This window comes from Branchiostoma belcheri, unplaced genomic scaffold, assembly GCF_001625305.1.
Source record: "Branchiostoma belcheri isolate BF01 breed outbred unplaced genomic scaffold, Haploidv18h27 scaffold96, whole genome shotgun sequence".
NCBI classification, from domain to species: Eukaryota; Metazoa; Chordata; class Leptocardii; order Amphioxiformes; family Branchiostomatidae; genus Branchiostoma; species Branchiostoma belcheri.
Window position 1 is genome coordinate 1,279,400 of NW_017804642.1, and position 18,348 is coordinate 1,297,747.

Here is an 18,348-nt window from a genome sequence, read left to right on the forward strand (position 1 = left end):
GGAGAGGATGTAGGACTCGGGAGCTATAATAGGTTTGGTAACCAGGCTAACGTACATGTAAAACCGTCAAACAAGGAAATGTGGCTCTGTGACAGAAGCACCAGCTAGCGACTCATTTCAGTGCTACACTTTGGATAGACTGTGGTTCGGACAGTTGTTCAAGACTTGTCGACTGTGAATAGAAATAACTCTTACATTGCTGATAAGGGCATACAATAGTGTGCGAATGATTGACCAGGTAAAGACCCAATAAAACTATCTTAAAAACAACAGCTACTGCTCCGCACTAAAAAACAGCGTATCTTTCTACCACAAGGTGTGTTCCACAGTCGAGTCAAAATGCGGGGTCGTGAATGTACAGAATCTTCATGTAACATTTTAAGTATTAAACAAGAACTCCCTGACAAAGTAAGGAGCTTTCCTTGCATGCTCTAACTTAGCTACTCACCAACAGAAAGTGCCGACTTTCTTCTTCGTTCTTGTTGCTTCGACTTTCAAAGACAAATTGACAAGAATGGAAAACAGACAAGACATCGAACAAAACCTACACAGTCGTTTATTATGTATGGAAAAGCAACGAAACCACATCTCAAAAGCCGTAGTGACTTTTATTACGTCACAAGTCCCAAGACTTTACATTGTGACTCAAGTCAGTTGGGACGATCCTTTTACTTTCCGTCCCGTGATGCCGTGCGCACCCGTGCCCTAACATCCGGGTCCCCGACTTGCCCTGCACCCAAGATGGAGGCGGCGCTGCCACAAACCTTCACATATCCCTCCTGCCGCTAGTTTCTCGGTCCGTACGGCTCTGTAAGAACGGCAAATACCATTATAAATAGCCGAGAACCAAGAGGATACTCGTAGGAAGCTTGTGTGTAAGTTATCTGCACAGTGGCTGTGAGGGCTTTGTTTTCAACGCTCGGGAAAGTTGTTGATTTTCGTGCGCGGATCACAGCATAATTTTTGGAAGGAGACTAGGCACCGAGCGACCGACTGTTCCAGCGCCGTAACACTGAGGAAACAACAATCATGTCTACACCAGGGAGAAAGAGGAGCACGACTCGGATGTACTCGGCCGAAGACCAAGCTCTGAACAACATCGCTCGAGAGGTATGTTAGTAGGAAGATCACGTAACATAGATAGTGTTGACTGCGAACATGGTATGTTCGAAATCTGAGTCTCAAGTTTTTGCCATGGGTTGCCCAGTGGGAAAAAGTCGGTTGGTATCAAGTTGTGCAGATCGCCTTTGTGATCATATTTACTGTGATATTTAGTCAGACCCCCAGGCGATCAAAAGACATCCTTTGATGCCCACAGGCGAGATGGTCTGTGTCCTGATGATCAGACGACATATGATGATATTTCCGGCGGTTTGCCCCTCCCCAAGTACCAACCCTTTGCGATGACGTTTGTGATGTTATATGTTTGCCGCCGTTTACTTCTGAACGCTTTCCACGATTTTAACAATACTTTGTTGAAAAATCGTTGATATATATAGCTTCTGATAGTAAAACGATTCAAACCTAAAGCTCCGAACAATTTAAATTTCGCTTGATCAACGCCACAGCTGATACGTCAGGCGGCTGGCCGGTGGCCCGCGATGAGTCAAGCCCGCGGAAGTGGCTCGTGTAATGTCTGTTTTTAACCCGCAATTTCTCCCCGATCCACTCAAGATAACAAAATGACAACCTTGTCCCTAGAAAATCGCACCCGGTCTATTATTATCCCCACGACTAGATCTCTATCTTCCACATCGAAGGGATAGTACGTGATTTTTATTCCACCGCCCCCCTCCCACTATCCTACTAAGAATAGCCATCGCCGATCTGCATATTTGGTTACATACCTCTCGCTCTAGCGTCCAGCCCAGTGACGCAGCCTGAGAACACAGAGATATTTTAGTTCACCGTCACCACCAACTGTGAATTATAAGTATTAACCATAGGCAGACACCCCATAGAAACCACCAGGACATTCTATATTTCATTGTTGACAAGCAGGACCAGTATTGCACAATCTACCTGTCCTTGTTGACATGTCTAATTGATGGAATGAAGATTACAGATAGGTTCCCCATAGTTTAACACAGAGTTGATTATTAAACCATGACTATTGTCAACATCTGCAGAAGAAAAACATTCTTGAAAATCTTGCTATGTTACTGTAAAGTTTTCTCATGCTTCAGTTGATGTCCCTTTTTTTTGGTCGAGAAATATCTTCCGCTCTGTGTTGTTGTTTAGTTTACATGTCCACTTGATTTACATGTTTGTCTACTTTGGAAATCCATGTTGGATTTGCAAAAGTACTTTAACTTATGTTGGAGCAGACACATTGAAGAACACCCAGTGAGGCTTGTGTACTTGACCATGACCGAGCAAATATATAGGTTTGCCAAGGGACGGCCTTGAGTAAGCATTCACAAATAGACTAACATCTGCACGATAAATCTTAAGTTTTCTACGGAGAATTCACTATTGCCAAATGAGGTTTGGTATAGTTTCAGGGGAATGGGAACTATATTTCATGCTTGGGTCTATTTCAATATATTTCCTTAATGAATTATTAACTTTGGCCACTGTTGCATTACTTCATTTACTGTATAATGTGTTTATGTTATCACAAAATAGCAGGAATTATGGAATATCTAAAATCATTGACAGAAATCTGCTACTGTAACACAAAATCAATTGAAAGGGTTTTGAATTTCCTTCTAAAATATTCATGTTAAATTATATACATGCACATCCTACAACCTACAACCTTCTGTAAGTTTTATAGATAGTAGAGCACAATGAATTGTTTCTGTGATCGCTTGGAGGGACTGTAGCAAGTAGAGACTGCCAAACCACACCATAGATAGGGTCATCTGACATGTCAAGTGGTTATCTCTCTAATTTGCAACTAAATTACAACCTTTATTCATCCTGCAAAGTAGGGCCTTACAACCTGTATTGAGGAAACATAGCTCTGCATTACAAGCTCTGTACACACACTTCGGTAGCTGTAAACGGCAGGATGCAATTTAAACTGGTGTGCCGAGGGTTGAATATATAAACAGGCACAGAGGTGACCCATATTTGCTGGGTGGAATATATAGTACCACAACCTGTAATCACAGCCAGATCACTCTTATTTCCTGTAAGGGTTATAAATTTTCCTGCTAAATTAATGTTAAAAACACATTATGAGGAACAGTTTTGGGCTGGCCGCTATGTTCTGATGGTGTGACCCTGTGGGTTAGAACTGCCACCCTGCAGTTGCAGTATATACACAGTAACATGCTGCATAAGGTAGTCATTTCCTCCCCCAGGTAAGGCCTAGTAATGTGAACCCCAGCAAGACTACAGTTGTCCCAGCCAACTGGTGGGACAGTCTATTACAGTCAGGAGGTGTTACCTGGAACTGATACACAATTTTACACCCACTGTATTATCAATTATAGTTTAATTACCGTGTGGTGTGAAGTGTGGCTGTGGGGGTGACCAATCACTGAGCAGCTGTGAATGCCTACTGCACCTGCTAACAGTTATCACTACTGTTATTTGAAATATCATTTATCTTTGGAATTATGACTCTTCAGAAAAAAGAATGGAAACTGTATCTAGATATTAAGGTAAGAGGAGAAATCTGTGAATTATATGCAATCTGTAAATTATATGTAAAGACAACTGGAATTCAGCATGCTAATTAACAGTGCAGGTATACTAGCCTGACAAAGGATCCTAACACAGCATGAAGGTAAAATGAAGCTTTTTTGAAGCAACATTTTAATTCAGTCTTGCTTTGGTGAAGAATCTTAAAAACTCATGGATCCTAATCCTTTTCAAATTTTTTAGTTCGTTCATTAGGTCAGTGCCATCATGCAAAAACTTGAAAATGTATCAAAAACCTTTTAGTTGTCCAGTTATAAGTCAAGAATGGCAGAAATGAAGTTTATACCAGCAGGCCAGTAGAACCTACCAGAGTGGTGACATACAGCCGTACCAGGTGGCAGTGACCTCGCCTGACCCGGTCAGAGGTCAAGTCCATCACATCTGACTCTGTGTTCTTCATATGTACATAATTGCCAAGTATGATCCAGAGGGTCATGTGTTAGCTGGGGATCCCGTGGACTTTAATCTGTGGGCATGATCTGACCTGCCATAGTTTAAGTGGAGGAGGGCTAAGGTTACACCACAACTGGACCCCTCTAGCCAGCCAGCTTAAATGGATAGCTCCCTCCTGTGTTGGTCAGACATTACATGGCTTATATACTAGTACACACCAATTTTAAAGTATGTAACCATGAGATAATACCTTTGTAATTATTATGGGTCTTTTCATACTGTTGTGAATATTTTTTAAAAGTTTTTTTCTATATTGAAAAAAAGATATAACATGATCCATGTAAGTGGAGATTCTGACTGCACCTGTTCATTTTCCATTAGAATCTATAACTGATGTAAGCACATTGATGTATACAGAAGGTTGGCATTTATAGTGAACTTGCAGCAGGTCAGACTATGTTATAACTTAGGATAATAATATATAAATATAATATATATAAAAGAGGAAATTACTTTCTGTGAGGTTTCATTATTCTAAGAAGACGGTAGAATATTGTGAAATCCCTCTATTGTGGACTGTTATAATATTATTTATATAGTATATGATTCCTATCAAAGGATTCTACTAGTCTAAGAATAAATTTGAGGCTTGAGCAGTAAGGGGAATAAAATCTCTCACATGAAACCTTGGCTGAATTTTGAGACTGGAACTGATTAGATGCACTATGTTTGTAAACATTCTCACTAATGTTGGGTATGCCTCAGGTTCCCTGTTTGGTATGGTTGGATTTAGGACAGCTCCATTTATGTGGAACAATGTTAGAAGGAAATTTCCACAGTTTGAACTTTCAGCCATTTTTATATCACAAAATACCATTCTATGTGTACAACATTCATAAACTGAATTGTTATTTCTGAAAGAAAAATTAAACTTCTTCAAAATAAGATCATTGTTGTTTATCTATGAACATAATAAATTTAAAATGACAATGCCATACACTACAGCGAGATATGTGATTTTACCTGACTATGGATATACAATCATGTTGTACAAAAACAGTTCACATCAGATTTTGGGCATACTGTGTGTCTGGAAACAAGTGTTAACATACATCCGTCGCTCAGAACCTTTCAGCGTGCCACTAGGTTCTCTTCCAGTTCTCATCAATACACCATTAACATACCTGTCTCCAAGTCATTTTACAACAACAGCCTCTTTCCCCGGACTGCAAAAGTTTGGAACTCTCTTCCAAACAGATGCTTTCCGTCCGACTACAATCCACAAAGCTTCAAAACAAAGGTCCACTGCCATCTCCTAACATAACTACATTATACTCACTTAAGTACCTCTAGCTCTATGCCTAGAAGTGGTCAAAAATAATTGGCCTTGCATTGAGCGACACCATTAAAAAAAAAGAGTAGATGTAAAACACTGTAGTCCCTTACAGGTGCCCAAAGTGAATCAGACACAGGATAAACCATTTAAGACTTATATAGGAATGTAAGCCCTTAAGAGGCTTTGCCGGCGTATGTTGTAAATTAGATGAAGGATGTTGCCAACACTAAGTTTTGTCTGTAGTCTAGATTTATTGAGGTATGTTTGGTGGCAGAGACTTGACTTGGCCTCAGACTGTACTAGACTAAAACACATGTCTATGTCCCTCCTCCACAGATGTTGTTGATAATGATGAGATAGGTAGCATAGCTTAGGCTACAGGTATCTTTGTAGTACTACTACTAGGCTGCTAAGAAATGTAAAATTACCTGCACCTATTGGTTTGTGAACAGTTCTAGTATGATCAAAAACTTGTATTTCCCAAGAACTGTCGTTGACTGGAACTCGTAACCACCAAGTACAGTTGGGACATCATCACTAGAAAGCTTTAAACAACTCCTGCAATCAAATGTGCAAAGATTGAATGTAACAAGTTGTTTGGTGTGATATAGCTAGCTGCCGCCACGCTGCGTGCCAGCAAAGCTGGTGTGTTTCGCCGAAGCACGGCTATACAGATACAGATACAGCAGAGGTCCATACTTTCCAAATTATGAGTGGTGGTAATTCTGTGCAGGTATTTCAGATGTCTACCTGTACCCAACCTGTTCTAGTCCATGTACTGGGTTTAAATAGGTATATGCAGGGGTCTCCCCAGGAATTTTTAGGGGAGTGGTGCTGAAATTTTTTTTGGAGGGCAATTAGTGCCCGACGCCGCGCTAAGCGCGGCTGTGAGGGGGGGAGAGGCCCGGCCCCTCTCCGTAGGAGAAGCTGTTGCATTTTACCCTTCTGAAATGCAGTTTGTAGCCTTCTCCTGCAACTTGAGTTAAAAATCTTACTAACTAAAGAGATAGAAAATCAAGCCAAATTAAGTACAAATGTAGGGCATTAATGAGTATTTGTACAACAAAATATACACATCCATTTCAACATAATAATTAGTTGGTATGGTACATTGTCTAGTCTGGTCAAAGTCTGGATTCTGAGAAAAAAAATTCTGAAAAAACAAAAACTTCTGAAGAAAAAAAAACTTCTGAAGAAAAAAACTTCTGAAGAAAAAAAATTCTGAAGAAAAAAACTTCTGAAGAAAAAAAATTATTCAGCACAAAGTTTTGATTAGTTTCCATCCCATTGTTTTCCTAAAAATCAATAATGTGATTTTATCAATTTTAAACGCCCTAAAATTAGCTAAATCGGCGCTTTAGGGTGATTGCGTAATATGCGTGCACTATGACCTTTGACTTTTTACGGGTCATGCAGCTCTGTGCCGGCCGCCCTCCCACCCCTCGGCCGTGCGTTTTATGGGAAAATTTCTACTTTTTTAGGGGTTTCGGGACCTAAAAACTAACACCAGAGGGAAAATAAACCACATACGTTGTTTTCATGGTAAATATCGCTAAAATGGACCACGCATTTTTCTTCCGCGTTACCGATTTTTAAAAAGGCCTCGCCATGTGCTTCACGCCGATAGCGACTCGCCTTCCCCCGTCCGGTTTTGTGAGCAAATTTCTGCTCTTTCAGACGTTTTGGAACTTAAAAACCGACAGCAGGCGAAAAATAAACAATATACATTATTTTCATGGGAAATGCCGCTATACTGGCCCAGACATTTATCTGTTGCGTTAACCGAATCTTGCGGCCGCCACATGCTCATGGTGCGGTACGGTAGGGAATTTTCCACGGCTAGTTCGTAAACGCATCGGCTTTATAAACTTATTTTCGGGGTCGAGGGCTTTGTTTTACAAACCAATCAGACAATTAGCGTTGTTTACATGACTTAAAAACGCTAGCGGGGCGCCCGATGTTCCACCAATGACAGCTATTCTGTGGCGGTAGCGTCGTGCGAAATGGTCATTGTTTACTCGATTATCGCCCATTCACAAGTTTCAGAAACAATGTCGACGGGAAAATGGACGCCACTCGCGTCAAGATTTCGATGTTTTTTGCCTATTTATCCGCGAAAATACGAAGAGAAGACCCTTAATTTGAAAATTTTGGGAGTGGCGCTAGAAATTTTGGGAGTGGCGCACCGCCGTTGCACCATTGCCTGGGGAGACCCCTGATATGTGGAGTTTTGATTGCTACATTGACTGTTACCACCTTGAGTTTGAAGTACAAAGAAATAATGGCAAAGAAATATGGTTTCTGATCCGTATTTAATGTGATCCATACTTGCTAAATTCTGAGTGGTGCAGGTAAAATTTGTAAATTCCATACCAGTTATTTTCAGTGTTAACCACATTGGGATTTCAAGCCCTGTTTAGCCAATCTTGATGATCCTACTATAAATCTTGACTAGACATCTTTGAGATTAACTAAACTAGTGGATAAAGAATGTTCTCTACACTACTTACTATTCACATCATGTGTTCTTTGAGGTATTGTTGTAAGGCCATGTTGATTTGATTATATGGATGACATCCGCGCGCGCATGAATTTTCGGCCGTTTCCAAAAATAAAAGTTTTCAACCATACTGTAAATCGTACAAAACAGTTGCAAAATGAGCAAAAATATACCATAAGTTACAAAAAAAATTAATAAAAGCTATACCAATGTCGTAGAATGCCAAAATCAAAGGAAAAAAGGCGAAATTGTAAAGAAATGAACTTGAAGACTAGATTATTCGCCAAACCATATTCTGTGCCATTTGCTCAACCCTCATGACCACGTAGATTTCATAATGAAAACAACTTTTTTTTTTTTGCAAACCTTTTTTTTTATTCGCACGCGCGCATCAGTTTTGGGGCTCCCGGAGGATGTCATCCATATAATCAAATCAACATGGCCTAACCTTGAACTGAAAGAATTGCCTGAGAAATGTGTTTTTTATCCTCCAAAGAAAAAAATCAATATCTGCCACCCCCCCTTTTCTATAGAAGACATAGATTCTGATGCAACAGGACATAAATTCATATAGTATCATATCACAATAAATGCATTTAGCAAGGTGATAAAATGTAACAAAAATGAACGCTGGCAAAATTCATTGAATATGCAAGACAGTTGGCTCAATGAAAGATCATTCATTTCTTAAAGGGATCCAGTGCAGTTTTTAGGGCATGGAAGCCCGATTTTTCAGAGCCAATATTCTAGTCATTCATCTACATACTAAGTTGAAACCACACTATCCCGATATATATTGACCCTCATGGAGCAAAGATTCCCCAAATTCTGACGGAAAATGGTTACTGGAAGGGCCCTGGGTAGAATTTTAGGGTATCACCCAGAAAATAAAGGACTCATCTTGGGGCTTGTTTCTGCAGTTTTAAAAGCCCAAAATATGAAATGCTGACTCAAATGTGCCAAAGTGAAGAAGTATTTGTCAATATTCCAAAGATTGCCTTATTCAGAATATTTCCAGTTTTGCTGCCTTGAAATCGCATTGGATGCCTTTAAAATGATGTTATGAATGCACTGTACATTGGGCTATCAGACTCAGACTTTTATTGCATATGGCTGTGAATTACGAGGTCAGATTGCGTGCAGGAATTCTTTTATTGCGTTGCTGCAAATGTGATTTGGAGTCCCTGACAGGGCAATGTCAAAGTACATGCACCACATTTTTCATTAGGCCAAAGGAAGTAATTTTTATGGATGACATCAGCGCGCTCATTAATTTTCGACTGATTTTGGAAATAAAAAACAAGAAATTTTGTTGCCTTCTGACAGTGGTCAACATGCCGAAAATGGGCAAAGATGTCTGCTGCCATGCCGGAAGGTGGATGGCAGATAATTATAATATAAAGAGAGGAGACAAGAAAAGGCTCTGATTTAATGTTTTGTTTCTTACTTTGATGCTATGATATGTGATGTTGGCTGTGTATACGCATGTATGTTATGTTCCCACTGAATCAAAACCATTTGTACAATGATTGAGTCAAATTTTTAAAATATAGGAACCTTATTTTTTTGGCCCGCCTTTTTTTTCGCCCGCTCGCATTAGATTTGGAGTCTGTGTAGGATGTCATCCATAAAATTTACTTGCTGTGGCCTTAGAGGAAGTACAGTTGCTTTGAATTCATTTGCAGGCCTGAATTGTGGTTCGAATTTACCTTGGGGCCTTGTACAGTATTGGCCAATGGAGGGATATGAATTCTTTTCACATTCACATTCTTTTACATTATAGCTAAGGCCACACCAATTTAATTTGTTGGTTCTCGGATTTTTTCGGAAGAAAATATGAAGCGACAGGGCGAAAAAAAAAAAAATCAAGTCTAGGCATCCTATTATAGCCCCAAATGCTACCATAGGAGCCATGAAGTCAACACAAACAGCTGGGTTAATATTTAAATGAAATTTTAATTTTTAATCAAACCACTGCATTGATAGATGGAAAAACTGACAGTAACAACTAGGAAGAAAAGGACTTTCCTCAACTGTTGGGGGCAAAATATGAGCCTTTTTGAGTTGATTCAGAACCAGAATCTTTTTTTTTTTTTTTGCAAATCAAAAAAAAATGAAGAGGCGAATCCGAGAACCAACAAATTAAATTGGTGTGGCCTAAAGCTCATAAAATTGTGTTGGTAAACTTGGTATGCTACAATATCATAACTGACATTAGTTTCAAATTTTTCTAGCTCAACACTGGGTTATCAAATTTCCCAATGTACACACATGAAATTCTAAGCATTTAGATTTAGAAGACATCCTTTACAAGTGGATAGCAAGCTATGATTAAAATTTACTGAAATTTCAAATTTCTCAGATGTTCTTTGGCTTCACATATAACTACTTATTTGCACAAGTAATTATGAAATTGTCCATTAGAAAGCCATAGCAAAGGCAATATTTATGGTGATAACATTGCAATGATCTGGAGGTCCATTAAAGTATTATTTACCGTGACACCTAATTGTCATGTAAACGTGATCTAACAGGCGTCTAGGGTTTCCTATTGACAAATGGCTTCAAGATCAACAAAGTAGAAAATGGTGGGTGGGACTGAGTTACAGAAATGTGAAAACAGAATAACAATGGTAGGATTTGGCTCTCTATGATTACGCATTTCTAGAAATTAAAATTCTTCTGGGTTCTTTTGTACAACCTGGGTTCTGTCTGTTAATAGGGCACGTGGGTGGACAGCTTTCTTGAACCAAATGTCAAATCTATTTTGTACAGTTAGGAGCCCAAACAGTGGCATATCTGTTTCTACCATTTACGTAATTTGCAACACGATACATGTTATTTCCTTCCTATACTTGCTGGTTGCGTCACGGGTGATGCCATTTTATTTTTGTCAGGAAATGCGGAATGAGCGAATGATTGCAGGCGCCGCAATACACCTACTAACAAGGTGGTCTTTTGAAGAAATTTGAGTCTTGACGTCTTGTTTATGTTTAGGCCTAGAGCGACCCTTTTCAACACCTTTGTGAAAATGTAGGCCGTAACAAACACCATTCAATGGAACACTTCGCTTTTAACCGGTATCCTGATTGGAGTAGCTCTGTATTGAAGTCTTTATCAACATCTTTGAAGTTGACAAAGCAATTCTGAGGACCACTTGATTTGATGAAAGTTAAAGAAAGGGAAAAAACAAGCACCAATTCTAAATCTTGAGGAGCAGAGGACCATACATGAACGTCCAATTGTCAGGGCTGAAAATTTATGTGATTGATTTTTTAACATACAATTCATGCTGAATATTTCTTTTCGAGAATTTTAGCAACATATACTGCAGTGATGACATTTGCCAGAATTGCCATAAAGACAGTTTGACAGTTGTCTTTCAAAAGATTTCAAACATTTGACAGTTAACATTGGAATTTCAAGAAGGTGTCTGTGTATTTCAGGGCCTGTAAAACTTGGCACAAGACCATCAAAACTGTGCCACAGTGTAACCTTGAGTTCTAGTGAACCATATCTTTGGGCTCTGTGAATCCTATTAAAGCAGAATGGCACAGTGTAATCTGGTTTTACACTCAGTTAGTCATTCCTGGTTGTTATTTTCTGTACCAAACAGGCATGGATGGTGTCAATGGTACTAGTCTAAGCAGATACATGTATGTGGTTTCAACTCATTTTGTCATGTATGCCTTGCCACTTTGTATTTTTCCTGGAGCATTATCAGAAATAACTTACATGTCCAGTAAAATACTCACATTACTCGGTATTTAAAGTAGAAAAGGAAAAAAAAAGAAATCCCTACCTACCGACCCTAATTTTTTCAGGAACTGAAACAGGAAACACCACATTTTTTTTCCTAAGCCTAGGGGAAAGTGTGAAAATAAAACCAGTGCGACCGTTTGAAGATTTTCAGCAGCCACTGGTTGTTCTATGACCCTGGCAGCCAGGTAGTGTGGCCCCTCCTGTATATCTGACATACCTGAGCAGTACTTCCTGTTCAGGGGATTTAGTCACCTGGTATGTGAGGGGAACCTTCAGGACAACACCTACTAACCACCTGCAGCACTAGACATCATTTTTCTTCTGCATACCTGCACTGGTACATACAACATTAAAATTACCTGCACCAGACAAATTTTACCTGCACCACTCAGAATTTAGACAGTGAGCCATACTAAAAACTTTTACTACTAGTACTAGTAAATCATACTATATAAACCCAGTCCATGGACCAATGCAAGTTAGGTGCAGGTAAGGCAACACCAATTTGATTTGTTGGTTCACAGATTCACGGAGGGGTCGTGTGGCGCAGTCGGTAGCGCGTTCGGCTCACACCCCAGAGGTTGTGGGTTCGAACCCTGCCCATGTCACCGATCTTGTGCCCTTGGGAAAGGCACTTTACACGACTTTCCTCACTTCACTCAGGTGAAAATGAGTACCTAGCTTCGGTTAGGGACGTCCCTCGGATAGGACGTTAAATGGAGGTCCCGTGTTTGGGAGAGCCACACCCCATGCACGTTAAAGAACCCACCGCACTTATCGAAAAGAGTAGGGGATCTTCCCGGTGTGAGTGGTTCAAAACTTACAGTCCGGTCTTACGCAGCTTGTACATGTCCGCACATGTACAAAACTGGTGTGTTACGCCTGAAGGCGGTTTACCGGTTATGCGAAACAAACAAACAAACAGATTTTTTTCAGAAAAAAAGATGAAGCTACAGGGCAAAAACAAAACAAAAAAACAACAGACCTAGGTATCTTATGATAGCCTCAAATGCTATGATAGGAGCCATGAAGTCAACATGTCAGGCTGGTTTGTAATTCAAACAATAAATTTAAGACTTTTAATCAAACCATTGTCTTGATGGATGGAAAAACTGTAACAACAAAATGTGAGCATTTTGGAGTTGATTCAGGGGCTGAAATGTTTTTTTTTTTTGTAAATCAGGAAAAATTGTAGCAAGTGAAGCAGTGAACCAACGAATTAAATTGGTATGGCCTAAGCATGAGAAATCCCAGCACAGCTCCAGTTTTAACAATAGCTCCAGCATATATGCAGGTGGGATTTCGAGCCCTGCCTATCTGCCCAGGTGTGACCACCCCAGCACACCTGTCTGTTGTCTGTAATCTAAGTAACGTCAGGTCAGGATAATATCTATGTATTATCTATAATGAGAGAAGATGATACTGATGCTATAGTCCCAAAGCCTTTCATTTTGAGAAAAATGTTGTAGGTTAAAACCTATATGTCAGTTATACCAGCTGTACCGATACAGATACAGAAGCCTTGCTCAGAAAAGAGAAAATCTGACCAGGTACAGTATTTACAAAACATACAGGGTAGGGTCCTTTCTTCCTGGGTTGCCTTCCTCTCAGGGTCATGACCCCTGACCTTTTGTCATGACCTCTGACCTTCTGTCATGTCCACCCTGGTAAGTGTTAGGTGTAACATTTGTGAGGGAAAAGCCTTACGTCAATAAACCATGCAGACATATGTCATCACCATATCTATAGTGTCTGAGAATGCTGTTCTTGAGGATTGATAAAAGTCAGGGTTCCATACAGTGAGTTGGAGGCATTTGTCGTAGATTTAACAAAGTCTTAGATTCTAAATGTGATCAAGAAGTTTTTTAGTCTCCTATTAATCCAGTTACTATCTGCCTATATGGTAAGGCCTAGGAAAAAATGTTGTGTTTCCTGTTTCAGTCCAAATAGGGTCGGTAGCTAGGTAGCTTTTTTTTCTTTTTTTAGACTTTGGCAATCTCTAGTGATCCAACTTGAACAATACAGACAAAGTAAAAATTGCATGAGGACAGTTATATTTTTTAGGTCAATCAATGTTGGAAAACCAATTGTACAACGCTTCATCACTTATGTGTCAGATTATAGAGCTAGAAAAGGTCGATCAGCTCAAAATATATATATTTATGTCCCCTTGCAAGGATCCACACAAAAAGGCTACGTAGGGTCTGCAGTTTTTTCTAGAGTTGGCCATGAAACAGGAAACACAATATTTTTTTTGTAGGCTTAACCTGCTTGGCCTTTAATTAGACACAGAAGATATGTTGTAAGAATATGATATGGATTCAGTTTTGCACTTATACAGTATAGTTAGTGGTAAGACTGTACATGAACAGATGCCTAGAACTAGAAGAGAACTCTGATTATCATTTTTCCCTGATGACCTCCAAATTAGGTCAGCTCTCTCTCTTTGTGTACTAAGCCATTTGAATGGGTGATTTGTTCTTTGGGGAAAGTCCTGTGGCAATGTAAACACTGCTAAAGAACCCCAGATATCATCTTTCATGTACTGAATGTGTTTGTATTGTATTTTCCATCTAAGGCCACACCAATTTAATTTCTTGGTTAACGGAGTCGCCCGCTTCATTTTTTTCTGATTTGCAAATAAAAATAAAAATTCAGAATCAACTGCAAAATGCTCATATTTTGCCCTGAACAGTTGGAAACAGTCCTTTTCATCCTAGTTGTTACAGTTATTCCATCTTTCAATGCAATGGTATCATTAAAAGTTCAAAATTCATTGTTAAAATTTTGAACCAGCCTGGTGTGTTGACTTCATGGCTCCTATCGTACCATTTTTGGCCATAATTAATTTTTTCGCCCACCCGCTCCATTATTTTTCTAGAAAAATCCGTTAACCAATAAATTAAATTGGTGTGGCCTAAGGAAAGATGATATGGACACAACCTCATATTCCCTATCAGTCTTTACATGTATATTTCTTTACTCCTAATGCTGTCCTTTTGCTAACTTTTTTGGTACAGAAGATGGCAGACATTTTATTGGTATGTTTATTTTCTATCGTTTAGCAAATTTGGATTTACAGTCGGCTTTGACAGTCTGAATTCCACTTATAGGACAAAATGTCAAGTTCGAAGGTTACTAGTTTATTGAAATTCAACACCCCGTGATAGAAATAGATCCCGGTCTATAGGAGGAGGCAAATAGTCAGCATTTTTATGGCAAGGGTGATTTTTCATTCAGCAGGGTCAGGCTATAGATAGACTGCCCGGTCAGCCTTTATGAATGGATGGGTATAAATCTTGTCCATTCAGCAGTTTGTTTGAAAATGTGGAAGTGTGCATTTAGCTTCAAATTTGTGTGAATATGTAGCATATTGACTGCACAGTCACTGCAAAGGCAGATGGAAATCAGAGCGCCCCCTTTCAGCCAAAGGTGGCATTACAGCTAGTAGTATACAAATATCATGTGTGGGATGGGACATATTTGAACATACGCATATAATGAAATATCAACATTTGGTCATGGGCCAACAGTGGAATATACTCATATCCATATAGCTATTGCTGGTAATTCATTTTTTCGGAAAACTTTTTTAAAAGTCTGACTACGGACAAGACTGAATTTTGAGCACTATAGGCATACATCATGAATTTATCAAAAAGAAGGGAAAAATTTGTGGATGATATAGTACTGCATAAGTTCTTCATATGTATGACCATTGGCCAATGAATGCTTATTAAAAGACAAAGGCAAGAATTTTGAAAGCAGTTTTTATGGATAATTATATTCTTCTTATTGAAAATCTGTCATCCATCCATCAATTCAGAGTAAAAAGATGCTTTAATAAAGAAATAATGATTACTTCTTGTTTATGATGGATGGCTTTATACTTATTTGTCATCCTCAAAAAACTCCCCAGTAGGGTCAAATTCCAAACCACTTAAAAAAAGATTTTGCCTGCAAAACAGCTTGCACTATTAGTATTAAAATTCAGGGGTCACCTATCTGTATTTGGCCACAGCAAGTATATTTTATGGATGACATCCTCCACAGACTCCAAATCTAATGCAATAGGGTGAAAAAAAAACAAGGCGGGCCACAAAAGCAAGATTCATAGATTTTCTAAATTTTGACATTGTAAACCTCGTTGAACAAGAAATGATACATATATTCTGCTAAGTGAACTGACATGTATCACAACATCCATGTGCCACTTTGAAAAATTTTCGAAGGTACAAATGGTTTTGATCAGTGAGAACACCACATATACACAGCCACCATCACATAAAAGGAATGAAATACATCAGTTCTTCAAAGTAAAAGACAAAACTATAAATCAGAGCCTTGTCTTGTCTCCTCTCTTCATATTTATCTGCTATCCATATTCCGGCATGGCAACAGACATCAATATCTTTACCCATTTTTTGGCATGTTGACCACTGTCAGAGGACAACAAAATTTCTTTTTTTTTTCAAAATCAAGCAAAAATTAATGCGTGCACTGATGTCATCCATAAAATTCCTTGCTGTGGCCTTATGTACATAAAATCATAGATGGCTACTGGGACTCATCTGCACCAAACTGTCACTGCAGATGGACTTCCCTCCAGATTGGAAAGGCTGCCACACATAGATTATCTGTCTCTGGTGTGAACATACTTATGTACGCAGGGTTCTCCCCAGAAAATTTTAGTATGAGGGAGGAAACTTACCGAGCACACACTAAGCGGCGCGCAACGCGCGGCGCCGGGGGGTGGTCCGGAGGGGGGTTTCCCCCCCCTCCGGAGGAGGAAGCTATAGCATTTTGACTGTTATAAATAGAAATGGAGGCCATTTCCTGCAATTTCAGCCTTCTGTCTTTCCTAAATATACAACTTACACATAATAGCTTAAGAGACTCCAACACCAAGTTGAAAGAAAAGAAATGGCACATTTAACCATGATTTAACTTCAAGATCAAGGTGTTGGGACTCTTCTAGCTTATTACTATAATTGGAAACTCAATTTGTATGTGGTTGTCATTATGCATTTATTTGCCGGTAAATGTGTAACATTATAACAAGATAGGTAACAGCATCTTATAGAAGTCACAAGAGGATACATCTCCTTTATTTGTAGTTCTGCACCAAGCAGTGCAGCACTTGTATACACTACTACTAGAACAGTCTTCACTATAGCAGCGGGTTCTCCCCAGGATTTGAGAGGCATGGCCCCCCCTCCAGAGGGGGGAAGCTGAAGCATTTGTCTTTATCTAAATACAAATGGAAGCCATTTCCTGCAACTTCAGGTTTTGAACTGCCAGAAAAAAATGTTAACATACAGGAAAAAATTGGGCATAGGTTCCACGCTCTGACCCCTAACCGGGGGCCAACGGTGCCTTCAAGTTCGACAATTGAAACAGAATATGACATTAAGTCATACATTTTCCACTTGGAACTTGAGGCAAGCAATTATGGGAAAATGTAGAGAAGCTGGGACAAAACCTTATCCTAATGCTAATCCTTATGTTATCACCAACTTGTAAACAAGTCCCTTATAATTATCAAAGTACCATCAAGAGTACCATCAAAACAAAATTTACACTTCTCTAACATTAAATAATCGGTCCCATGTTTAGGACTAACAAAGTTACACATTCAAGAAAATACTTTTGAATTTAAAAAAAAAACTTAAAAAAGAAAAAAAAAAGAAATCTGAAGAAAAAAATATTAATCTGTACAACATTTTATTGGTTTCTATCCATTTGCTTGTCTACAAGTCGATAATGTGATTGTATCAATTTTCAAACGCCCTAAAATTAGCTAAAATCGGCGAATTAAAGTGATTGCGCAATGGACGTGCCCTATGACCTTCGACCTTTTGGGGGTCATGCAGGCGTCAACCTCGCCCTCCCCATTCACGAGTTGCACATTCCCAGGATCCTTTGCGCCCAGGGTAGGTCACGTGGGCGTCAGGGTAGGGAAAGGGAGGGAAAGGTCGCGGGAAACCACGTGACTCATCCTCGGCTCTGGTCGGAAGAAGTCGGAAGTGTTCGCGAGCGCTCGGAAATTTCAAAAATGGCTGACACCACTGCCGGCGGCGGGAGGTACGTAGTTTTTCACGGCGTTCGTACGGCAAAGCGGCATCGAATTTTTGCTCCATGACCATCGGTATGGGATAGGATAGGGTTGATTCAACATACTACGTGAAAATGTGAATGCTCCCAGCCTACTATCGGCCAGATATCGCTTAGGGCACCTTCTTCCGACCAGAGCCGAGGATGAGTCACGTGGTTTACCGCGACCTTTACCTACCCTGACGCCCACGTGACCTACCCTGGGCGCAAAGGATCCTGGGAATGTGCAACTCGTGAATGCCTTGCCCGTCCGTTTTCGTCGGCAAATTTCTGCCTTTTTAGAGGTTTTGAGACCTTAAAACTCATACCATGGAGAAATAAACCACATACGTTATTTTTATGGTAAATATCGCTAAAATGGACCATGCTATTTTTTGTCGCGTTGCCGATTTTTGGCAGAAGCCTTGCGGTGCGGCCGCCATGTGCTACGCCGATAGGTACAGGCCGTCCCCCGTCCGGGTTTGTGGGCAAAATTCAGCTTTTTTTTAACGTTTCGGGACTTAAAAACCGACAGCAGGGGAAAAATAAATCGTATACGTTATTTTCATGGGAAATACCGCTATCATGAACCAGACATTTTCTGTCGCGT

General features: G+C 39.7%; 1 protein-coding gene across 2 annotated transcripts in view; it reads left to right on the forward strand.

Moving 5' to 3' along the window:
* The first annotated feature begins 735 nt into the window (after positions 1-735).
* LOC109461801 (leucine-rich repeat flightless-interacting protein 2-like) overlaps positions 736-18,348 on the forward strand; it is a 55,566-nt gene continuing 37,953 nt past the window's right edge. For both annotated transcript variants that reach the window (XM_019758215.1, XM_019758240.1), the window contains exon 1: positions 736-1,110. In XM_019758215.1, the coding sequence (XP_019613774.1) occupies positions 1,030-1,110 (81 nt within the window). In that variant the 5' untranslated portion in view covers positions 736-1,029. The remainder of the gene's footprint in view (positions 1,111-18,348) is intronic.